Below are 26,274 nucleotides of genomic sequence, written 5' to 3'. Positions count from 1 at the left end.
CTCCCTGGCGTGGTCACGGTGGGCGTCCTGCTAAACTGCCCTCTGATTTGCGTTACTGACTGTGGGTGTCCTTGAGGAGGTCACGGACGGTGAGGAAACCCACTCCTCGACACTGTTCGTCGTTGAACAGACTTGAGAACAGACTATACAGCTATACGGCATAGAGAGAGAGACATTCCATAGGGAACCTTGCTGCATAGTGTCAGATTTCTCAGGGGGTGTAATATTCGCAACTGAGTCACGGACATTTAATTCCACTGTGAGCTGTACTGCTTACTCTGCAGTCAAAAAGAAAATGCTGATTTATTTTTATTTCTCCCCTGGACCTTATCTCTGGCAGTGTGTATGTGTGTGTGTGTGTGTGTGTGTGTGTGTGTGTGGGTGGGTGGGGGGGAGCATACAGTAGACATGAAAGGATAAGTACCTAAATGAAACTCTGTGAGATGAGAAACATTTAATGTGCCCCACAAATAATAGCATGAGCAGAGGGGTTGGCAGCCAATCACTTACCTCTCTTGCTCCAACCCTGCACTCTCTGATGTCCAGGGTTTTTTTTTTCTCCTTCTTCTTTTCTTTCATCTTTCGTTTCTTTTGCACAGCTTTTGATCCCTGACTGCTATACTTGCCACATCTACTTTTATGGCAACCGATTTTCTTCATCATCCATCATGCATTCAGCACTCTCTTTTTCTCCTCAATCCTTCTTTCTTTTCATGGCCTTGGTGTGTTGTGTAATCTTCAGTGAATGGTAATAATTAGCACATTGGTTCTCATTTATGGACCGATGAAAAGGTCCTGCCATCCGTCTATACTTTCATTTAACCCATTCTGACCGGGCACCCATTTTGGTGTCGGCATCATGTTAAAAATAGCAGATCTACAAGCTCATATCGCGCCACCGAGTGGCGCGATACGAGCTTGTAGGTCTGCTATTTTTTGAAAAATCGAAGAGCGACTGACATTTCTAGAATCTGATCTCAGGTCAGAATGGGTTAATCAGACCAGTGTGTTGTCCGGCGGAAACCTGGTATGAATCTGATCTCAGGTCAGAGTCTACTCTCCAACACCGGTCCTCACTGCTAGGTTGACGACGGCCTGTGCTAGCCGCTGACTCTTCTGATTTTCTATTTTCTCATGGTAGAGAACAAGCTAGAAACTCTGTCTGTCTCCCGTCAATGGAATGTATTATAGCTATCTAGCCCAAACATTTAGATTCTCGTAGAGGGGTTTTTTTTCGATTCTGACGAATCTCTCTACGAGAGTCTAAAAGATAACCCCCCCCTTAACGTCGAAAGTTGAACGTTTGTGTCTCAAAATCACTCTTACCTTGTACAAATGCAAAATCTAAGCTGCTTTAAATGTTGCCCCACTTGTTTGTGAGGTGTACGGAATCAGATTAAACACGGAACATGCTTATTTTTCAATAAAAAAGGTATTTTAATCCACTCTGTTTCTGAATCCTCCATTGTAAATGCGGTAAACGGCGCAACAGAATATTGCCCGCGCCCCTAGCGGCCAGGGTTCTCTTGCGCATTTACAATGGAGAGAAAAGCAAGATGGCCACCAGATTCCGAGACAGAGTTGATTAAAATACCTTTTTTATTGAAAAATAAGCATGTTCCGTGTTTAATCTGATTCCGTACACCTCACAAACAAGTGGGGCAACATTTAAAGCAGCTTAGATTTTGCATTTGTACAAGGTAAGAGTGATTTTGAGGCACAAACGTTCAACTTTCGACGTTAAGGGGGGGGGGGGGGGGGTTATCTTTTAGACTCTCGTAGAGAGATTCGTCAGAATCGGAAAAAACCCTCTACGAGAATCTAAATGTTTGGGCTAATAGCTATCCATTACTACTAAAAAGACAGGAAAAGTACACAATTCTGGAGTAATAAGGACAGAGTTGCACATTAAACCACACATGCCAGTTTTATCAATGTTGTGTTTCTTTTCCCCCCCTGTTTAGGTATACTTATACATTGTGCCCCTTCAATCAAGTCACACAACAGAGTGCTTCAGGAGCAGAAGTATCATTAGGGTAAGTAGCTTGATTATATTCCCCTTTTGGCATCACAATTCATATGCAGAAACAGTTGGGGGAAGGGTTGAGTTAGTGTGAAGACCAACCACTTTTAACCACATTAAACCTAGCATCCCTATTCTGGGCATGTTAGTGTTGGGATATCTTTCTTTTTTTTTTTAAGATATTCTTTGGGCTTTTTCTGCCTTTATTTGATTTTGATTATGGGGGAGAGAGATGGGGAGTCGAACCCATGACAGGCTGTTCAGGCTGGATTAGCAGTCCTAGGTCCTGGGATCTCTTTGTCCTCAGACGAGTCCTCCAGCGGCGTCTCCTCCAGTCATCCCGGTTTCATCTGGCTAGCTCGTTTGAGTCGTTTGTGCTTTCCGCAACAGCGTCTTTCTGTAGCATGTTCACGTATAGGTAGGTGTGGGACGTCCTGCTGACCGACGCCAGCGTGTGTTGGTTCCATAGAGTAGTGAAAGGATAGAGGCCGAACCGGAGCGACAGCCCCGCCCCCTGCTGTTCATTTCAGTAGAAGTTGCTCGGTGGCGTTTTGAAGCACCCGGAAGAACCGTCTACTTCCACATTTTGCCAACCAAATTTTGGTTGGCAAATGGCGGAAGTGCAACCGAGCGCTCAATGTTAAACCCCAGCTGCTGCACGGGGTTTCCTTGTCATAAATACACGGGTCCGCCTGCAGTTCACGCTCTAACCGAGTGGGGCCGAGTGCTTCAACGTTGGTTACTTCCATCACATTTGGAACCGTTTATCATAATGTAAGAGCTGGTATGTGGACTTCACTTTAGCTACTACTGTTACATACCGATGCTTCTCTCAAACGTTTTGATTTCAAGGGCCATCATCGAATCAGAGTGTACAAATGGAACCAAAACGGTCCACATGAAATCCCCCTCAAATAACCCAGAGGGTCCCTGAACATCATTTTGAGAACCACTGCAATAATTATGTATGCAATACAATACTACATGTATGATAAAAAAATGTTAATGTCCAAAAAAATGTTACTGTCCAAAATGATATAGATTTAAAAAAATATATAGGAATCATTAAAGGGAACAGTTTAGGAATCTGACCATTAAGAGGGAATCAATCAAGATACCTGAATCGTTAAAATCCCAAAGGATGTAAAAAAAAAACATGCGGCTAAATTAAGTGGCTAAACGTCTATAGTATTTGCACATTTTACAGTATAGAGCCACTGTAATGTTTTGTTTGGATTTCAGCTTAGTAACTCTACACTACAGTACTGGAAATTAATCTGATCAACTTGGTGCAAGTTCTGCCACAGTGCCAGTCCAAGAGCTATATGTAATCATTGTTACGACATAAATATGAATTTACCCTAAGACCAATATTTGCGCTATTGATCTCTTTTTATTGTTATTCAATCTCGGTTAGGCTTCTTCTGACCTTTAATCAATGGCTAACAGATCCCCATTGCAGTTTTCATTTGCGCTGCTGATCAATGGCAAAGACGGGGGAAAGCTTAATATACTGCTGGGGGTTGTATTTCCTCCACTGTGAGGGGTTTCAATTTCATGGAAAAGGATTACGGTATGGCCTTTCTCCATCCCCGGGGGATTGGCCCAATGTCGACTGCTGGACATTGGTCTGTATCAAAATGCCTACGTGTGATGAAAGATGCCACTCAATCCCCCATAGGAGCGAACCTTCCTTCAGTTGTCACCAAGCATGCTCTCTACTTTCTACTTTTCTCTGGTGTCAGAATGCTGGATGGTGGCAAGATTGCTTTAACCCATTCTGACCTGAGATCAGTTTAAAAAAATGTCAGTCTTTCTTCGATTTTTCAAAAATAGCAGACCTACAAGCTCGTATCGCGCCACTCGGTGGCGCGATATGAGCTTGTAGATCTGCTATTTTTCAATAGCTAAAGCATAACATGATGCCAACACCAAAATGGGTGCCCGGTCAGAATGGGTTAAGGAGAAGGAGAATGAAATGAGACGAGGATTCTTATTATAACGGCATGGCTTCCCTGTTGCAATTGAAAAGGCAAAATTAATTAACAGTTATGTGGCTAACTGGCTTGACTTCCTCTACATATAATAGCCTACATCTACATACCCCCCCCCCCCCCCCACACACACACACACACTGTTCTCCTCCTCTAAAGGGACCCCAGCAAACGATATACTTTATTTTGACGTTTTCTATGAACACCGTTCTTGTGTAAAAAGGGGCCTAATACAAAGGCCACGATGACTTTGGAACACCTGCGACAGAATGTCAAAACAAACATTATCACGTTATTAATTTTTTTGAGGTAAGATGCTTTAATTCCGGAAGTCAGCGTGGCACGCTTTGGGAATAATCGTCTTGTTGCAATGTGCAATTCTAACAATTGAAATAGGGGTGAACTCTCTCTTGATGTAGATTTGTGGAGCAATGCTGCTCTGTGTGTTCTCCCTGCCTGCCTCATGGAAGGGCCCTGTGACCACAAAATGGTTTTCCCGACAGTGGTGTAATGTAACAAAGTATACATTTACTACGTACAAGTAAGACGCGCAAACGCGGGAAGCGAACGCAGCTTGTGTGTGTGTGTGTGTGCTACAGCTGCGCCCTCTGGTGGCGGGTGGGTGGTGTCACAGCGGGACAGACACACAGACATGATCTGCAGGGTCTCATAGTTAGTGCTCATTGCGTTCGCAATCACTGCGTTCGCAACAATTTGAGGTATACTTTTAGTTTACTTGAGTATTTCCGTGTTTCTTGTACTTCTACTCCGCTACATCTACCGGCATATTATTATTGCTGTGCAGTACAGTACACAGTACAGTAAACAGCCTTCCTCTGAGACACAGAGTGAGTAGACACAAATGGTACGATGATATAAAAAAGCATTATATGATGATAGATAGGGTAAAATGGTCTTCTAAGTAAAAACATATGATTACTACTTCCGCCACTGCTTGTACAGTATAGTCACTGAGATCACAATACCTATACACACACAAATCAAGACAGAAACCACTGCACAGTCACCTTTATTACCTTTGGAGCATACGCCGAAGTATTTGCGCCTTTTTTGGTCCATGAAAATCTGTCTGAAAATAGTTCCATGGCTTGTTGTTGTTGTCGAAGAGAAAGATATGCGACCATCACGACCCGGAAAACAACAACAGGCAGCGATTGGCTGCTGGAGTGCAGTTAGAACTATACCGTTCACTTGCATTGCATTATTACGCAGGAGAGAAACATGGATTAAATAGCGTGTAAAATGGGTTATGCAGCTAAAACTGTTAAAGTGGAGGAGGAGGGGGGCGCGGTACAACATGAATCATAGCCTGTGCAGTGGGAATAAAGTTCATTTTTTATCCAGGCAGACCATCAGTCAACCCTCGCAGGATATGGCCAGTCCTCCCGATATCAATCTACGTAGCAGGCATCCTGCTTTTCCCCAGAGTGGGTGAGGGGGTGAGGGGGTGAAGGGGGGGGGGGGGGGGGGGGGGTGAAGGGGGGGATACCGGGGAGTGCTTTGATTTAAACGGCAGCATTTATCACACCTGCTTCAGCATCCTAGAGGACATCCAGAGCAAGGAGGAACGCAACACAACAGAGCAAGAGAAGCGGGATATAGGAGAACATTCCCATGCACGTCGTCTCGTCAACGAAGCTGTGAAGTGCATTGTTCAATGCAGCTGTGACGAGTGCTGCAATGTGTTTGCAATTACCATTAGCCCCCCCCCCCCCCCCCCCCTCCCCCTCCCCCACCGCATTATTATTATCTACAACATTAGTGCCGCGGTGGTTTGGCTACTGCTTTGGAGTATTAACCCATTTCGACCTGGGAACGATTCTGCAAAATGTCTTCTAAACGTCGACTGTTATGTTATGTTTCTATGTCAGTCGTTCAATTAAAAAAAGAATAGCAGACCTACAAGCTCAATAGCTAAAGCATAACGCTAACGCCAAAAGGGGTTCTCGCCCAAAATGGGTTAAATGAATTTGTTGCTGCTGAATTTCGATTACAGCTAATACACACACACTGGCTAGTTTGTGATGTGTGACACGGCTTATAAAAAAAAGCAGCGTGCGCTCGGTGCATGCGCACGCTGGGTTTAACCCATTCTGACCTGAGATCAGATTCATAACGAGGTTTCCGCCGGACACACACTGGTCCTGATGAACCCATTCTGACCTGAGATCAGATTCTAAAAAATGTCAGTCGTTCTTCGATTTTTCAAAAAATAGCAGACCTACAAGCTCGTATCGCGCCACTCGGTGGCGCGATACGAGCTTGTAGATCTGCTATTTTTCAATAGCTAAAGCATAACGTGATGCCGTCACCAAAATGGGTGCCCGGTCAGAATGGTTTAACCTTGCTGCATGTTTGGCGCGTGCAGTTGTTTGGACCATTAACCATACAAATGTCCTTCAGGAACGATAAATCAACCACCACAGCAGTTTCTGTTGTTCGGCGGTTGCCTTTTCCGCCGCGCGCGGCCACACAGATTTCCATTATATGGCTTCCACCGAGACATGTCAGTCTGGACTGTATGCCCCCCCCAATTATCTGTAAATACAGATATTATACAGCCCATGCGTGCCTATGAATTCCAATGTCTGCATTTTCCATTTTGCTATTCTTCCCCATAGTCTCTGGCATAGCGTATACCCGCTTCCTGAAATGGCCACGGTAACAATAACATCAGCTATGATAATGATAACAGAGTAGGGTAAAAATGCTCGCATGGCGACAAACACCGCGCTGCTCCGACAGCGTCGTCCATCTTCATAATGCACCTCCCTCCGTATGCAGACGTGACTTTTCGTGTATGACGACAGGACAGCGAACACACACAGGATCCAAAATGTCGCCCAGGGAAGGAAAATGGAACTGAATTGAAAAGTAAACTGAACAGAACAGCGTAAGAGTTGTTTTTCACAAGCTGTGGGTAAAAGGTAGGCGGACATGAATGCGTATTAGACAACCGATTTTCCCAGTGTGTTGCTGGTGTTTGATTAGTGGCATGGTTGTTCTGCCGTCATGCTTTGCGTCATACACTTTCACACACACACACACACACACACACACACACACACACCACCATCCTGCCACCCTATAGGCGGCGAGATCACTAACCTAGAAACGCCCCTGCGGAAAGAAAAAAAAGAAACGCCCCTGAGAATGTGGCCGGTTTGATCCCCAGCTCCTCCTGGGTTTTGTGCCCTTGAGCAAGACACTGAACCGGTAGCTATACACTATCAGCAGGTGTCTCGCTTCATTGCTTCGTGTGTGTGTGTGTGTGTGTGTGTGTGTGTGTGTGTGTGTGCGTGCGTGTGTGTGTGTGCGTGTGTGTGTGTGTGAGAGAATTTACATTGTAAAGCACTTTTAAGGCACTACACTACTGTACTGTATACAGACATTGATCAGCTATACATTCCTCTGCATCACATCAAGCATTTTACAGTACAACTACGGTATGAAACAGGAAAGCAGCACAAAAACAATTAGCAGGGGTCTTGTCACTGTATGAGCTGTTTATCATTTTTCATTCACATGGCTGTATGTATGGTGCATACTGCAGCGCACTACATAACTGCCTCCTCCGTTTGACTTTCATAAACGCAATTCCCCAGGAAGCATGTTGTCGACATCGAGTAATTAACCGCGTCAGAGCAATTTTCCTCCTAGCCGCAAAACGACGAAGACGGTTTGAAAACAGCACTTAACGGAAAGCCTACATGAGTCTGCGTGACCATAACAGCCCTTTGCCGAGAGCAGACCAAGTGCAGCTGAAATATTTATGTGGCTCTTTTTTTTAGAGTTTGCGTTAGATAAACATTTAAATAACTCTGGCTGCGCGATATGGAAGCATATACATATGGGGGGGGGGGGGGCAGACAAATCCCTTAGAATACACTTTGACCAAAAAAGTGTCAAAAAAGTTTGTCCAACAAATTATGAATTATGCATAAACATCCATTCCGAACATGAAATAGACATGTAAAGAATGCCTATTTCCCCCCGAAAAGATTGTAAAGCAGTGAGAACAGGGGATTACTGCATTATCTACACAGCAAGCTTTCTCTGTTTTCTTTTCTTCTCTTTTTTTTTGTGTGGGTTCCCACAGACAGGGAGGAGGAGGAGGGCGGGGGGGGGGGGGGGGTCATTTGCATGCGGGCTGTGAAAGACGGTATAGGATCACCCGCGTGGGTCAACTGACGGCTTTGTGTGTTTTTTTCTTTAGACTCAAGGGAAATCAGGTGGGCCGCCGTGGCTTGGGGGTCGCGAGGTCGGCGCGTGCCGCCCTGCAGGGTTCAAGGAGCCGGGGCCTCCCCGACGTGCAAGGGGTCAAACTCTTCTTCTTCTCCACAGACTCACCGCTGTCATCGCCGAGAGCAAATCGGGGAGACGGGAAAAACACAGGGCTGCAGCGCTGATATTGTGCGCGGCGTGCCCCCGTCGAGCAGCTTTGCCTATTCAACCCTTTTATAACCTTGGAAGCTCATCGCGTTAAGACAATTTCGAGCGTCGGTGTATACGTGTACGTCGTCCACTACATTACTAGCACTGGAAGCAGACCAGCGTACGAAACGGGAATAATAATTACTCCTGTATTTCTAAACGGCGCAGAGTTATAAGGTGGTGAAATTATTCATGCACACGTGACCGTATATATATCTTTCACCTTGGTTGGTTGTGACTCATTGCACACACCGTGAAAACAGGAGAGATGTACTCACTGAAGATGATAAATGTTCCGCCGCATGAATATTGTGATTGAAGGTGATGAAGCATGCGAGTCAGACACTTTAGTGTTGCGCTACTGAGTCAGGCGAGAGAGGAAAGACACAGCGAAGGCCCTATTGTGAAAGAAAAGGAGGAAGAAAGAAAGGAAGAGGGGAGAAAAAAAAGCTATTAGTGTTGTTAGTTTCCCTCGCAGGTTCACATCGCTCAGTATTCAAACCCACAGGTCTCCCTTGAACCGCTTTATTGAACGCTGAATTTTTCAAACGGAAAACAACGGCAAAAGGCAGGTAGCCTAGCAACATTGAAACCATGGCCAACGACTGGCTATACTGTATATGCCCGCTGTGAATGCTGCAAACGGGCCCCACAGAGGGTTGGATGTGCAGGTCTTTTGTCAGGCTGGAACCACCTCGTAGCCTAAGATTTGTAGCTTAAACCCATTCTGACCTGAGATCAGATTCATACGAGGTTTCCACTGGACACACACTGGTCTGATTAACCCATTCTGACCTGAGATCAGATTAAAAAAAATGTAGATTTTTCAAAAATAGCAGACCTACAAGCTCGTAGCGCGCCACTCGGTGGCGCGCTATGAGCTTGTAGGTCTGCTATTTTTCAATAGCTAAAGCATGACATGATGCTGACACCAAAATGGGTTCCCCGTTCAGAATGGGTTAAGATACAGATTTAATTTCATTTCATTTTAATGTCTCTTAAATTTTTTGGGCTCAGCACACTTTGAGCTCATAGATCTGCCATTTTCCCTATTTTTGAACAGTTTTGAGAGTGTCTGTGGGTTTTTATAAATATTGAACCAATGAAAGGTATTAACATGAGCTTGCGACTAAATAATGACTACATTGGATCCATTGGAACACATTTTTTTTCCCCATTCCCTGAAACGTTTTGAACATACAAGGGCTTTCCGGGCCGACAGCAACGATGTGCTGGCCACAATGACAGTCGCCATTTGTAGCACTATAACAGGTATACATGCAGGTGCCACGGTCAAGTGCAAGCCTCGCATAAAGGAAGGCCATACGGTATTGCTAGTGAAGGGTCTGTGGGCTGTAAATAAAGGTCCCCCGGAGTGCATTGCAGAGAGAATCCCCAGGTGCCTCGGTGGAGAATGAAGTGCAGCAGTTGTCCTGAAATGCTAATGCCTCCAGGCTCTCGCGGTCCTTCCAGAGTCCCTAGCTTGAAGAATGATCCGGCTGAGAAAATGAATAGGGGAGAGAGAGAGAGAGAGAGAGAGAGAGAGAGGGGGGGGGGGGGGGGGGGGGGGGGGGGGGTAGACTCTTTCAGCCTTTCAGCTAATATTCCAAGAGTCCAGTCAGGAATAAATTAAAACATTACAGAATACATTGCATTACATTACAAAATACATTGATGTTATAAAATACAACAGTCAAGTATAACAGCGTGACAAACAAATGGTACCTAATAGTAGATAGAAACGATAATGTGAAATTGAACTGAAATGTATTCATTTTGATCAGTATTCCTCATGAAAGTGACTTGTCTAGTTGTCTCCACCAGGCCGAAGGCATGGGGGGAGAGTATGTTTTGCAGTCCGTCCGTGTGTCCGTGTGTCCGTGAGCAGCTAATCTCCGGCACCGTTAACCCGGTCGATGCCAAATTTTGCACACACACTCCCTGGATGCCAACGATGAACCTCTGCCCCAAAATTTCCAGAACGGCCTGTTATAGCGCCACCAGGAGGCCGCTTTGTGCAAAACAAGTTTTTGCACAGTACACCTACAGATTTTGTCCAAACATCGCGCAAATTGGTACACAGTCTCTCTAGAGCCATTCAACGAAACGGGTCTTTCAGATTTCTCAGACTGATTGGTTAAGATTGGCTTCCAAAGTTCACAGGAGTGCTCAGTTTCAAACAAAATGCTGCAAATCATGAACACATCGCGTGATTTCCGTGAAATTGTGCACGCACATTCCCACTAGGCCGAGGAAGAAATGCCACATGAACAATTTCAACTCAGTTTACTTTTGTTGCCCTTTTATCCAACCACCAGACGAAGGTGCCCAGAAGGGCACTTTTTCTAGTTTAGACTAGTCTAAAAGGGAAAGGACATAAGTCGTTCTCTTAACACAGTCATTGACTGATTGGCAGGTATTAGTTAATTGACATTAATTAACACTCGCGTGCGGTTTTCTATGTACGGTTGTGCGTGTGTAAAAACAAGAAGAGCAGCTAATTATCTCAATGGTCTCAATCTCATTTTATGACACGGCAACCGCAAGGGAGCTGTAAGAGATTACTGTAAATCTTTTGCAAACTTGAGCATGGTGTCGAGTGAGCACAAAGAAATTGAACAACTTGAGATAGAAGTGGGGATTGGAACACCATTTAGAAACTTGATGAGCTGACATAAATTCTGATTATACAGGCTGGAACCTGTACTCAAATACTGTGTTAAATTTGATTTCAGGTACACATTTTGTTATGTTACCCCGATTAGGTAACCCTTCCTTTCACGGTACAGTATTTACCAGGTAATTACCACCAGGTACTACATGGTAATAAATAATAAGTCAGTACTGTACCAGGTTTTATTTTATTTTATTAGAATGTATCATATAAAATTGCCATAGTGCCAATGCATAATGTAAACATTCCACCATCTACTAATTATCCTCACTTAACCCATTCTGAACTGAGATCAGATTCATACGAGGTTTCCGCCGGACACACGCTGGTCTGATGAACCCATTCTGACCTGAGATCAGATTCTAAAAATGTCAGTCGTTCTTCGATTTCTTTCAAAAATAGCAGACCTACAAGCTCGTATCGCGCCACTCGGTGGCGCGATATGAGCTTGTAGATCTGCTATTTTTCAATAGCTAAAGCATAACATGATGCTGACACCAAAATGGGTGCCCGGTCAGAATGGGTTAACTGGCGGAAGGAACACTGTTCATTATTTTGAGGAGGAGGAAAAAATAAGTATTATTATTATTTTTTTGCCCCCTTATTCTCAGTGTTCTGCTCCATAATGGTTTAACCCACTGAGTGGCGACAGTCCCCCTGGAACAAGTGCATAATTATACATTAAAGCTTTCTACTTAGTGTGCTCATTTTCAAGCCAACAAGGTCGTCCTCTGAAGTGCCATTAGTGAAGAGAGGCACCCTCTCTACCTGGGGACGTGGCAGCCTCGAGAGGACCAGCACTAGTCTGTAACTGACAGATAGGCAGCTCCACGTGGCGGCACCATGTCAACGTTGCCCCATCTAACTATAAATACGCAACGTCTCTGTCTGCGTGCGTGCGTGTGTGTGTGTGTGTGTGTACGGTTGTAATGCACATAACTCGAGAACCGTTTGCCCCACCGACGCACGCGTTCCACACCCCCACATGGAGTGCAGTGACCGGTATCGAGTCGGTCGGACCCACGGTTGTCCACAAACACCACAAAAGGCTCTGGTCAGGCTCTGCCACTGGGCCTAATTAGCCCAAGTGCCCTCACCTGTGCAATTTCCAGCCTCAGCATCAGGCTCTGCCAGTGGGCCTAATGAGCCAAAGTCCCCTCACCTGTGCAATTTCCAGCCTCTGCCTCAGCCAATTGATTGCCGTGGTAACCGCTCACCTGCACATTGATTGCTTAACCACTTTTCACATCAGTTTGGACCAGGGGGGCAGTCAGCCAGATATTTCGTGAAGCCTCATTTGAAATCGGTAGTTCATATAATGGCCTGTTGTGGCGCTGGACTGGACCCAAAAAGCCCCATAGCTCCATAGAGGCCCATGTATTTTGGCCCAACTTCACCTAGACTGTATTACCTTAATAAACATGGTCATGAATACTTTCTTCTTCCAGTCACTAGTTTAAAGTCTCATTTCTAATGTCATAATATTCTTTTTGGAAAATGATGGTCCCATTAATTAAAAAAATGACCATAAAGTCGCGTATGTTCTGAGGGGCGTGGCTACCGTTACAGTCTATGATCGGGATTCCCCTCCCACTCAAGAGTCTTCTCCTCCCACTCGAGTCAAAATAAAAACCAACGGAGAAGAAGGGGGGAAGACCCGCCTCGTTGTCTGGGCAGCCAATGACCAGCTGGTACAAAACGGAGCCAGCCAATGGCCAGCTGGTACCAAAAGATGGCGACTTACATCAGGAATTAGCATATTATTACAGGCTTCATTTTACGTTCATGTTAGACCCGGGGAACGCTTCGTCCATATTTTTTACAGTCTATGGTTTGGACTCTTCAGACACAGACTGGCAGATACAGAGATCTCCATGTGGGACACAGACAGAAAGGGTATTATTAGGTTCCCAAGTTGCATCGTTCTCATGTAGGCCGGTGGCCGACGGGCACGTACAGTTCTAGTCTATTAGTACGGTAGCTTAGCAAAAAAATGTGGACACGGCTGACAAAAGCGCCAATTTTTTTCCACATGTTCTCCATAACCATACGTTTCATTTTGGAAGGGGAGCCACGTCATCAAGATGTCAGAAGGCAGCCATCTTGGCGTTCAAAGATGGCCGCCATGTAATATCTATAAGTGCCACTATCTCAGCTTCTAAGCCACTTAGAAGGTCAATCTTGGTGTCAAAATATACATTATCTGGGTCAAGGAATGCAATAAGGTCATTGAGAATATCACTAGATGTTTATTTGTGCCAATATCAAATAAATAGGTCATTCTAGCAACATATTTACATCATCTTCAACTCTTTTAGCAGTCAGATACATTGAAAAATGGAGCATGAAGTGAATGATAACAACATTCAAATTATCTGTTACATTTACAACTGCAAAGAGCTGTGCAATTCCAGTGTGCCTTTTACATGAGCACCTGTAACCTGTCACAGGACTGGCTCTCCTGTGAGAGCCAGTCAGGGCAAACCCTGACTGGCGTCACACTTAAAGACACATAAGGTTGTGGCGTCTTTAAGTGTTCTTTAAGACCTTCTCAGACTCCTCCCTGCCAGTGGCGGGAGGTTTTCGTTCCGAAACCGAGGTACAGAATTTCATTTATGAACTCAGCACAGGGCATCATTAATGTCCTGTGGGTTTAAGAGTGGTGACGTCAGACGCCCAAAGCCTCAGGGTTTATAAGGCCTGTGTCTGCGTCACCGCCTCACTCGAACACTTTTCCTTCTGCCAAGAGCAAGACAAAAGGGTGTTCAGCGAAATATTTCACTCACTTACTTAAAGAACCATGGTTACTAAAGTAACCTTCATGTTCTTTTAAGTTGTGTTCGCAAAATATTTCGCTCTATGGGACCTTATGAACTCCCGTATCCTGAACTAGCCAGTGAGTCCTAGGACTTGAGGATAAATAAGGGCTGGGGGTAAACCTTAGGTTTGTAGCCCGGTCCCACAGGGTGGAAAGGTGACAGTCTTAGACTGTCAGTGTCTTCCCGGAGCGGCTAACTGGGGTAGGGCGGCGACTGCCCCAGGCAGCCTGGGTTTTATAGAGGGAGGAGGGGCGTTTCCTCATTTCCTCTAGAGCTCTTGTGGGATGGACTTGATCGGAGTCCATTTATGGTGCGGCAGCTCCCAAGACCGCGCGCGCTAAAGAGGGCACTGCCACATCTAGGTTATAGTATGTGGCGAAGGTCGAGGGGGAGGACCAGCTTGCCGCTGTGCAGATATCCTGGATTGAGACACCCTTGTGGAGTGCCCAGGATGCTGCCATGCCTCTTGTGGAGAGAGCCTTTAGCGTTAGCGGGGGCTCCACTCCCTGAGTGGTGTAGGCCAGGCGAATGGCCTGAACTATCCAGTTTGAGATAGTAACCTTTGTGACAGGTTTTCCCATGGTTCTGTCACCCCAGGATATGAACAGTTGATGACCTATCCTTGAGGGGCCTGTTCTGTCCATGTAAGTGCGGAGCACTCTCACTGGGCAAAGGCAGTTCAGCCTCCTGTCCTCTTCAGTAGCGAAGGGAGGGGGGTGGAAAGCCTGTAGAGGTCCACCGGTACGCAAACTGAGAAAGCGGGTCATTGTTGATTGGGCTCTGGCCTTCTGAATTGTTGCGACAACATTCGGAGGGAGACCGGCCTCACTCAGCATTAGCCTCTCATGGGCCAGACCCATAGGTCTAGGTCCTTGGGGAAGGGGTGGAAGATTACTCGTCCCGCCTGCGTGAGAAGATCCGCCCGTAGAGGGAGCTGCCATGGTTGGCTGTAGAGGAGGGGGGCTATCTCCGTCCTCCAGACACCCCAGGCTGGTGCTACTAGTAGTACCGTCAGACCCCGAGTCCTCACTCTGTCCAGAGTGGGAAGAATGAGACTCAGTGGGGCGTATAGGAGGGACCTGGGCCATTGGTGTGCTAGAGCGTCTAGCCCCAATGTCGATGGTCCTCCCATGGCGAAGAAGAGAGGGCACTTCGTGTCCTGCTCTGAGGCAAAAAGGTCCACCTTGGGTGTCCCGAACCTGTCCCAGATCTGGTTCGCTACCTGGGGATGTAACGACCAGTCTGCGTAGCGGAGGGGTCCTCTGGACAGCAGGTCCACCCCTGTGTTTAGAACACCCGGGATGTGACACGCTGTGATGGATAGTAGACGAGCGTCGCACCACATCGTGAGTCGCAGAGCCAGCTGGTGTAAGCGAGGGGACCTGAGTCCCCCTTGCTTGTTGATGTAGCACATAGTTGTTGTGTTGTCCGCCCTGACCAGGACGTGACAACCTCGGATGCGCGGTTCGAAATCCCTCAGAGCGAGGAATACCGCCATCAGCTCCAGATAATTGCTGTGGCAGGACCGTAGTTGTTCTGTCCACATCCCTCTGGTTGTAGTGCCCTCCAGTGTGGCTACCCAGCCAGTCATGCTGGTGTCTGTGGTGACGACTTTCCTGGTCAGAGGTCTGCCCATAGAGACGCCCTCTGTCTGCCCACCATTTCAGGGCCAGCACACATTGTGACGTCACTGTTACCCTCTGGTGGCGATGGTGCATAGGTATGCGTCATCCAACGTTGAAAAGGTCTCATATTCAGCCTGGCTAGGCGGGTTATGTGAACCACTGAGGCCATAAGCCCCGCCATCCGGAGGCATGCATGAAAAGGAATCGAACGATCCCTCTTGAATGGTGCCGCGGAATGTATTATTGCCTCTATTCTCTCTTGGCTCGGGCGAGCTGTGAAAGAGATTGGTATAGTGTTATACCGGTGAAGTCTATAGACTGTGTCGGAGTTAACATGCTCTTCTCCTGGTTGATTTGAAACCCGAGAGAGGTTGGTGGCAGACGCGGGTCCCTCTGTAATCTGTCCACCATCACTTACATGAGCACCAAAACCAAACAGAATAGGAATACATCAAAGTAAAGTCCAAAAACGAACCATACTTGTGTACATATATTGCCAGAATGAACAAAATTATCTATTATTGGCAGATTTAGTCACTTATTGATATTCCCTATAGTTATATTGCATTCCTTGACAAAGAAAATGTATATATTGACACCAAGTTTGACCTTTTAGGTGGCTTAGAAGCTGAGATAGCTTCACTTATAGATATTACATGGCGGCCATCTTTGAACGCCAAGATGGCCGCCTTCTGACATCTTGATGACGTGGCTCCCCTTCCAAAATGAAACGTATGGTTATGGAGAACATGTGGAAAAAAATTGGCGCTTTTGTCAGCCGTGTCCACATTTCTCTAAAATATGGCCCTAAGCTACCGTACTATATCTAAAATGCGTAAAATAGCATAACATAATGCTTAAAACACCAAAAGGGGTTCCCACCCAGAATGGGTGTCGTCTGAAACCAAATAGCCTTGAGTGGAAGATGCTTATAAAGCCCTCAAGGGCGAGTCTATTGCCCATGTGCAGACCGCGGCCATGTTTCCATCAGAGTTTGGAAGCACTCGTTTCCAGTAAAGCCAGGTCCTGCTGCCTCTTCTGCATTATCTGCTAATTCAAAACAGGTGGTACACACAGGGCAGTTGAGTGATATCTAACGAGCACTTCCAAACTCCAGCACTTAGAAAAAGAATCACCTGCATGGACAGAAAGTAGCTCATAACATGTATACAGTGGATTTTTATTAAACAAACACTTTGAGGATAGAGAGAGGATAACTCAAGCTTTCCGTACAGCTGCAATGTTGGTGAGTTTGACGTTGTGTAATACAATCAGAGAGGACTTTTCTGTTTGGATGAATGGGCTGCCAATGGAAGTTGCACCTTGTTAGCACCTTGTCATTAACTGATATGGTAAGATGGCCGTGGTCTGCGTCATGGAGAATTCCGAACTAAACTCGATTTGCTTGTGTAGCCCTCTTAGCTGTCCGAATGGCAAACGCCACCTACAGATGTAAGTACCCCCACAATTAAATGTCATTGCCGTTGTGTTTCATCAAATAGTCTACCAACACGAACTTTTGAATTGAAATATTCACAGGACTGCTACTCGCACCAGAGAGCTCACTAACCTGCAAACTAAATATGAGCACATGTTCAGCACAAAAGGATTAAACGCATCCACAGAACCTTACAATGTACAATTTACAATTTAGGCATTTAGCAGACGCTCTTAATCCAGAGCGATTTACATTTAAGCAAGAACAAAAGCATGGGAATACATCACATAAAAGCATTTATCATGAAACATGCGTAAGCTAAGAGAGTAACAGTGGAATATCTATATAATGAAACTATACATACACTATACATATAAACTATACATATTTACTACTGTGCTATACATATGTACTATGGCGTGCTATGACTATATACAATACAATTATAGTGCTGTCTACATAACATGCTATAAGTCTGTGTCAAATGCTATCTAAGTCTACAGAAATGCTATCTAAGGGGGTAGGGTAAGTGCTATGGGCCATGATGGAGTCTGAAAAGGTGGGTTTTCAGGCTACGGCGGAAGATTAGGAGTGATGCTGCAGTTCTGACTGCAATGGCAAGTGCATTCCACAGTTTTGGAGCCAGAAGGGAGAAGAGTTTGGGACGTGTGGAGCGTTGTCCCGGCGTTTTTAGTGAGGGTACTTCCAGTTTCCCTGCGTTGGCTGATCTGAGTGCGCGGGAGGGTTTGTAGGGTTCAATCATACTTGCAAGATATGGGGGAGCCATACCTTTGGTTGCTTTGAATGCCAGCATCAGAGTTTTGTATTCTGTGCGGGCAGCGACCGGGAGCCAGTGGAGGGCGCGGAGCAGGGGGGAGACATGTGAGAATTTTGGCTGGTTGAAGACCAAGCGAGCTGCTGCAACAATACTGCAACAATACAACAATACAAATAGAGTTAGGTCTATTTCAGTCTCTAAAATATATTATTTTAATGCATGCAGTTATTAAAGCAATTCATTGTACGTTCATATTAGAGGTATAAAGAAATCCGTTGTGAATGTCCGAGATCTGTCTTATGTTTAATGACGCCGTCGTACAACGAAGTATACATCAAGCTTATCACTTCCCCCAACACCCATCAGCCAATCAAGACGGGTGCTAATGATTCTGTGTGCGACAGAGTGGTATGGAGGAGTGATGTGTATGTGGGGAGGGTAGACGGGGGGCACTGTGTGAACCCCCGATGGCCTTTCTGCTGAGTAGCCATGGCAACATCTAGACCCCACGTTAATGAGGCACAAGTAAGCTGTTAACAGAATACTGATTTGGGTTTGACATCGGTCTTGATTCCTATCTGTGTGCGCGCGTGTGTGTGTGCGTGCGTGCGTGCGTGCGTTTTATAACTATCTATTCTGTAGAGTGGTCTGCATGTATGCGTGGGGAATGCAAAAACAGAATATGTTACTCATCCACCCTTTATTAGATTGTCGATGTATTGGTCAAAATGTGCCACGCGTAACAGCGTCAGCCAACAGAGCCGTGGCACCATACCAGTATCTATACCAGCACTCATTGCACTTGAAACCCATGCCATCTGCGGTGTCAGTGATTGACAACTCCGGTGGTGTTTTGTTTCTATTCTTATACCCTGCTATATTCTAGTCGAGCGTGCCTTGGTATGAGTAATATTAAATCATCAACTCCAACTATTACTCGTCTCTCTCTAACCGCTCGTAAATAACAAATCAGCACGCACGTAATAATGCCCAATTAGGATAGCCATCTTATCAGACAAGGGTGGAAGCGACGCCCCTGACTGACCACCATGTGTGTGCCCTTCACATGTTCTCGTGCGTATGAATTATTTATTGCGATGCCAGGCACACTGGGTGCATGGCTGAAGGTTGCGGGTGCAGTTGAAGGAGGCTGGGGCCTGTAATGACGATGACCGAACTCGAACTCAGAGCACCCCTATCGTAATTGATGACCTTAACTCGAGTGGCAGAGGTCGACAGCACTTGGCACGGCCCGGGCTGCTCTTAGAGAGTGTGGCCCTTGTTCCCGTACTGTTGCCACACCACATCAGGATCAACGGATCCCGAGCTGCAGCGCTGTACGCCTGCTATGGTGGGACCAGGTCTCATGCTGCAAATGATTATCGCATTAACAGCCTAGTGAGAGGACTTACATGCTACCCCGTTGCCCTTGTTATAACACATTTTGGGCGGGAACCCCCTTTTTGGAAAAATGGCAAATGCTGCATTTATATAGCGCCTTTATCCAGCATCATGGTGTTGGTGTTAGCATCATGTCATGCTTTTAGCTATTGAAAAATAGCAGATCTACAATCTCATAGTACGAGCTTGTAGGTCTGCTATTTTTGTAAAATTGAAGAACCATACTGACATAGAAACATAGCTTTTTCTGAAAACTGTCAGGATGTAGATGACATTTTTTTAATCTGATCTCAGGTCAGAATGGGTTAAAGCTCTGAAAAGCATACTGCAGCTGTGAGTCATTCACTCATGGCTGATTTACACCAGTGTTGATTTCGTCGACTAATACTAATACTAATACTGGCAAAAACTACAGTAAATGGAAACTAAATTAAAACTAAGCTAGGATGACTAAAACTAAGACTAAATATATTAACAATTTCGTCAACAAATACAAACTACACACAAATGTTAGAAAGGGACTAGTGGACATTTTACACTTGGTTGCATGCTGAAAATAGCAGATTTTGTAAAATCAGCCATTACAACAGCATCAAGGCCTGCCAAAATACATTTTAGTTGACTAAATCAACTGTAGATTTAGTCGACTAAAATCACATGACATTTAGTCGACTGAAACGTCGACGTAACACTAAAACATTCCAGGTGACTAAAATGTGACTAAAACGAAATGAAGTTTCATTCCAAAGACTATATGACTAAACTAAAATAGAAGTTTGCTATACCAAAATCAACACTGGCCATTTTGTAATACACAAGGTGAGGTTTCACCATGGAGGAGGTAATAAATAAAGACTGGCACTTACTATTAATTATCCATAGTTGACCCCATCCTTGCACCACCTTTCCAATATTTACGATGCAGCCAGTGTTTCAGCCATGTCCCTACAATTCCCATGATGCATGTCATGGACTGGCCTGTCGTTCCCACGTGGTCTACGGTCCACTTGATTCATATATGGAATTGCTGATACTTTGCCGTAAACACGGTGAACTAGGACAATGTCACAGCCACCCAGGGTATAGCAGCTACAAAACAGTAAATAAGGGTTATAGTTTTCACATTCACAGACGGACGGCTCTAGGGTCTTCCATACGAAACAAACAGAAGTTGTATGATGGCTTCTAAATGGAATTAGAAACTGGTGCTCCGTGGAGCGCATTATCTCTGCCAGGCTGTATTTCTGGCTTGGCGGCAGTATCACAGGATTTGGTTGTCAGTGATTGAGATACTCTAGATATATCAATACAATGATACAGTGTACACACATAAATTATGTCTTCTTTGATTTTCTTATAGGCAATAGTGCTTTTGGAGGTGTACTCTACAGAGAGGCCCCTCAACATGCGATTCCAACTTGGGGTTGATTGATTAGATGTTGCGTTCATTATATATGGCCTTTTGTGGTCTGAAATACTGAAGGCACCCTCCCACAAATTTTGAAAGAAAATTTCAGGCAGCCAATTTCACGCAAACATCGAAACCCTGTTTGACCGTCATTGTCACATGACTCCTTAAATCTTGAATGTGGTGAAAAGAAAGCTGTGGGTTTTCTGTTGTTTAGTGGCCCCTCGATGTGTGATTCAAATTTGGGGTTGATTGATCGTCATGATGGTCATGACTTGCACGGCGTTTTTTGCATTCATGCAGGTGCTCAGAATAGTCAGAATTTATTGAAAGGATAGCCCCTTGAGATGCAGCATCTCAAGGGGCTATCCTTTCAATAAATCTCATTTTAGAGGGGGTCCCGTAAACAGGGAAAAACATTACATACAGTACAGTGCAGTTACACAAATAGACAGTGCACAATAGACAATACAGACATGTACAGATACAGTTGGCTTGCTCATCCTCTCCCACCCACTCCCCCACCCCCCCAACTCTTTCTGGACAAGCATATTGAGAGTACAGCACAGTGACTTGAAACAGGGGTCAGAAGTAAACAGCAGCCAGGAGAGGTCACAGATCTGAGAGAAAGGGGAAGGTTGTTCCAGTCAGTTTGCAGATTGGTCGACATATATCCATCCCCGGCTTGCCGTGACCTGGTGGAGATAACTACAGCCCTGCAACAAATGTATATACACATATTGTGATAATGTGATAGTGTCGCTTTAAGTTGATGCTCTCCATTGGGTGTAGGACATTTCTAAGGCATATATACTGTATAGGGCCCTATATTCCTGGCCTCATTGTATGTTTCCATAAGTAGCCTAGAACTAAAAACTGACACCTATTTGCAAAAATAGAAGCTTATGACAAATTTTCTTTGTTTCACTCGTAATTATCAGTATTCAAAGAAAGGAGGTCGCACAGCTTGTAACCACGATGCAATCACTTAAAAAAATATATATCATTTTACCAACGTTCCGACGGACTTCTTCAGGTCTTCTTTAGGGTACCATTATTATCAGGACATCAAACATGCCGAGAACACCATGCAACACACACACTGCACACACACACACACACACACACACACACACACACACACACACACACACGGCTCTACATTACATATTAACCACATGTACACACTAGCCACCATAATAGGCGAACATTCTGCAAAGAAATTCACTATTTGACGACGTACAGTATACACAACACAATATGTAGCCTTTTAATCGGTATCAATGTACTGTACATGCATGATATGCATGTACAGTGTGAAGTATCCATGTGTTGCATGGATGCACGTTCATCCTGGCCTGCCCGCAGTGCATGTGAGCCATGATAATGCCCATTAGTTTCCTTTCTAGTGAGCACACAGTAGGCGCCACAGTGATGACACTGAAGGCGGATGAACCGATCTATATTCAGTCTGAGGGGAGGGACACTCAATCTGTGGGCTCCACAGTTAAAGTCCTGAGCGCTGTTGTTTTTGGCACATACACACTTATATAGATTTTAGTTTTAGTCATAGTCTCTTCAATAGTTTTGATTTAGTTTCAGTCACATTTTAGCCACCCGGAATGTTTTAGTGTTCTATAGTGTCTAGTTTTAGTCTAAAATGTATTTTGGCGGGCCTTGATGCCGTCGTAATGACTGATTTTACACTGAAAATAGCCGATGTATACTATCTGCTATTTTCAGCATGCAACCGTTCTACAAAATTACTTGATGATGATCTCTTGTCCACTATAGTCCCTTCCTATAACATTTTTTTACGAAATTGTCAATATATTTAATAGTTAGTTTTAGTCATCATAGCTTAGTTTTCCATTTAGTTTTCGTCAGTGGTCAACACTGGTCCTAAGACCTAATACACCAAACGCACGCACGCACGCACGCACACGCACACGCACACGCACACACACACACACACACACACACACGTGTTCTCTGTCTCTTTTCTCTCTCTCTCTCTCTCCCTCTCTCTTTTGGCCCAGATTTGTGTCTGCTCTGCGTATGTGTGTTTAAGCACAGTTTAAGTTGTGTAAATGCTAATTGCCTCTGACAGGTTGATGCGTGGCTATATCAGAGAGAGGCCAACTCTTCTTTCAGCATAGGGCGAGATTATAGCCGTGGATTGGCGGGATTTACCCGCCCGAGGCGCCCCGGATTAGCTCCGCGTTGAAGTTTTATAACAAAGTCACATCATTTTTAACCCATTCTGACCTGAGATCAGATTCACACGAGGTTTCCGCCGGACACACACTGGTCCTGATGAACCCATTCTGACCTGAGATCAGATTCTAAAAAATGTCAGTCGTTCTTCGATTTTTCAAAAAATAGCAGACCTACAAGCTCGTATCGCGCCACTCGGTGGCGCGATATGAGCTTGTAGATCTGCTATTTTTAAATAGCTAAAGCATAACATGATGCCGACACCAAAATGGGTGCCCGGTCAGAATGGGTTAAATGAAATAGAATAAGAGCTTTTATAAGCTTTGTGACATTATCAGAAGAACAGAAAAAAAAAGGTAATCAGCTTTCAAACTATCTCAAAAGCGAATTATTCTTAACGGGGGATTAGATTTTTAAAACCACTTAAACAATGAGGGGATTCCAAGACAACGTCATGGTGATCCATGAAAAAAAAAAAAAATCTTTTTCATATTCTCCAATTCCGTAATTGCCAGAAAGGAGCTTTGGTTAATAATATTCTCCCCGGACCTGAGTGTGTAGTTTTACTGTATCAATGATATTCTTTTACGTTCTCAGTAAAGTCACATTTATTTCTCGCCGCAAACTCTCTCTCTAATGCTCCCACTTCAAGGTGTCATTGAGTTGAAACCGCAACAGTATCTAACAGTATTTTTGTGTCCGTGCGCAGCTGTAATTAAATCACTTTTCCATCTGCTATGCTGTGTGACAGTAGAAATCACGCCGTAGTGATTCAGCGGCCAAAACAAATGAGATTGACTCCCTAATGTCTTGCGGTTAAGGGTATGTCTGGCGCTGGGGATGGAGTTCTTTGAGACCCACTATCTCACCCACAGTGCATCGCAAATGTATGGATAATGGGTTTAGCCTGCTAGATATTCCACCATTACAGGTTTATCTGTGATGGAAGGTGCATTTTATGGCATTAGGGAAGGCCGGACAAACAATGAATCATAGCTCAGACATCTGTAAACAAGATTCCCGGCATTTTAAGCCCCCCCCCTCACAAAAAAGCATGTGTTCAATATCTCCCCATCATTAATCATTGAAATAAGTCTGCATTCATGAGTCCTGCCGTCATGTCCGCTCAGACGGAAATGCACCCTTCCCCCCCACAACACAAATCTATTTAAAAATATGCTTTAATTACGTTGGCTTACTGTATTTCTGGTTTATTTTCTATTGATTACCAGTCTGTTTTCTTATTTTCTGTCCTTCACATTGGGCAAAAAAACCCCCCAAACCAACAGATGTTTGTTTGGTTTGGTTTTCCACTCCTAAAGAAGCTAGACTGCATGGTAAGTGATCTGAGTGCTAATGCTTGGCAGCGCGCCTTCACAGGCTCTCCATCAGGCAGGAAAGCGGGCTCTCCTGCTGGGGCTGTTTGAAAGGAGAGCGGCAGAACAACCAACATGTTGTTGCAGGAAGGAAGACGGTGATATTGACAGCTTAAAACACTTTCAACGCGGCATTAAAAAAATATGATATGAGCTTGTAGATCTGCTATTTTTCAATAGCTAAAGCATAACATGATGCCGACACCAAAATGGGTGCCCGGTCAGAATGGGTTAAAGCAGTGGTTCTGATGTGTACTAGGCCTAGGGCTCAAGTGGTTAAAGCAGTGGTTCTGATGTGTACTAGGTCTAGGGCTCAAGTGGTTAAAGCAGTGGTTCTGATGTGTACTAGGCCTAGGGCCTCAAGTGGTTAAAGCAGTGGTTCTGATGTGTACTAGGCCTAGGCCTCAAGTGGTTAAAGCAGTGGTTCTGATGTGTACTAGGCCTAGGCCTCAAGTGGTTAAAGCAGTGGTTCTGATGTGTACTAGGTTAGGGACAAGATGTTAGGGACAAGATGATGTAAAATGTCCCTTAATTGTCAATGGCGTTTTTAAAAACAAACATTGAACTAAAAACAAACATTAAACCTGTATAAATTATAGTAGGAAAATATGGATGGGGGGGGGATGGATCTACAAGCTCACAAAGCATTGTGAGCTCAGCTTATATACACGTGTGCTACGTTTTCGGACATACCCAGAATAGGGACACTAGGGTATAACGGGCTTCACGTGGTTAACCCATTCTGAACGGGAACCCATTTTGGTGTCAGCATCATGTCATGCTTTAGCTATTGAAAAATAGCAGACCTACAAGCTCGTAGCGCGCCACCGAGTGGCGCGCTACGAGCTTGTAGGTCTGCTATTTTTGAAAAATCGAAGAACGACTGACATTTTTTAGAATCTGATCTCAGGTCAGAATGGGTTATGATCAGACCAGTGTGTGTCCAGTGGAAACCTCGTATGAATCTGATCTCGGGTCAGAATGGGTTAAGTGGCAGGGCGTGTTGCTACCTCCTGGGGTTGCAGAGACGTTGGTGGACGGAACCAGAGTGGATGTAAGACAAGTATCTGAACCCAGGCAGAAAGAGGGATGAGAGAGAAACAGGGGGTGTTGGGGCCATATAGAGGTGACGCGCTGGGGACTGCTGGTGGTCAACTGGTCCAAATGGCCAGGGGAACTGTCACATACAAGCGTACGTCTTAAGCCCTGACAGCAATCCATTTGAGGGGTCTCCTGGCGTTAACTGAGTGCTAAAACCCAATCAAACAGCCTGGAAGGGAAGAGATACATGGCGAGAGGCGAGAGAGCCCAGGCGGCTTCCACTTGTGTGAACAATTCACCTCTGACTGACCCGTTCAGACATCTTAAATAAGCGGAGTGTGTCGCGCATGGCTGGAAAGCCATGCTCGGGAACCTCAAGACAGCCAACGCGCTGTATCTGGATTCTGTAAAAGGCTCGATTGAGACACCCCCCTTCCCCAGATACACGTTGGGGGCATGGTGGCACCGTCGGTAGTGCTGTCGCCTCACAGAAAGTCCTGGGTGTGCGTGTTCTCTCCTCTGTGTCATCAGTGCCCATACCTTTTGGTGAAAGCCTTTCTGTGTGGAGTTTGCATGTTCTCCCTGTGTCCCCTGCCTAGGGTAGGTATACCCTCACAAACAACATGCAGTAATCCTGGTCTCTAAACTATACCTCCCCCTGGCCAGCCGGGACACCTGATGAAAGGAACTGGTCGGAATAACGTGTTCCTTTCATACGCTATACGTCCGGCCGGGGAAACTCTCCCCTGTCAGGTGAAAAGAAGCAGCTTGGACTCCTCATGCATATAAGGAAGCATGAGGTCAGTCCCCCCCCCCCCAGGTTGGCAGAGGAAGTGTGGCGCCCAGGATTACATTCGATAATTGACACTGGGTGAAAAAATGTGTTGCAAAAAGGAAAAGAAAAAAATAACTCTTGTTGCTGTCTTCCATAAGGTCTAATGAGGGTACATCTTGACAAGGAGGAAGAGAAATGTAAATACGTTGTTGCGTTACATTTCTACCTTCCAGAAACTGTCTTCAACCGT

At 45.2% G+C, this 26,274-nt stretch overlaps 1 protein-coding gene across 2 annotated transcripts in view; it reads left to right on the top strand.

Moving 5' to 3' along the window:
• The window catches only part of LOC310875447 (glucosidase 2 subunit beta-like), a 239,136-nt gene that overhangs the window by 196,459 nt on the left and 16,403 nt on the right, over positions 1–26,274 (top strand). For both annotated transcript variants that reach the window (XM_083788678.1, XM_083788677.1), the window contains one exon: positions 1,965–2,036. In XM_083788678.1, coding sequence (XP_083644804.1) covers positions 1,965–2,036 — 72 coding nt within the window. The remainder of the gene's footprint in view (positions 1–1,964; positions 2,037–26,274) is intronic.

This window comes from Protomyctophum parallelum, assembly GCF_964188405.1.
Source record: "Protomyctophum parallelum genome assembly, chromosome: 18".
In the NCBI taxonomy this organism is placed as follows: domain Eukaryota; kingdom Metazoa; phylum Chordata; class Actinopteri; order Myctophiformes; family Myctophidae; genus Protomyctophum; species Protomyctophum parallelum.
This window is presented reverse-complemented; position numbering and strand designations above follow the sequence as displayed.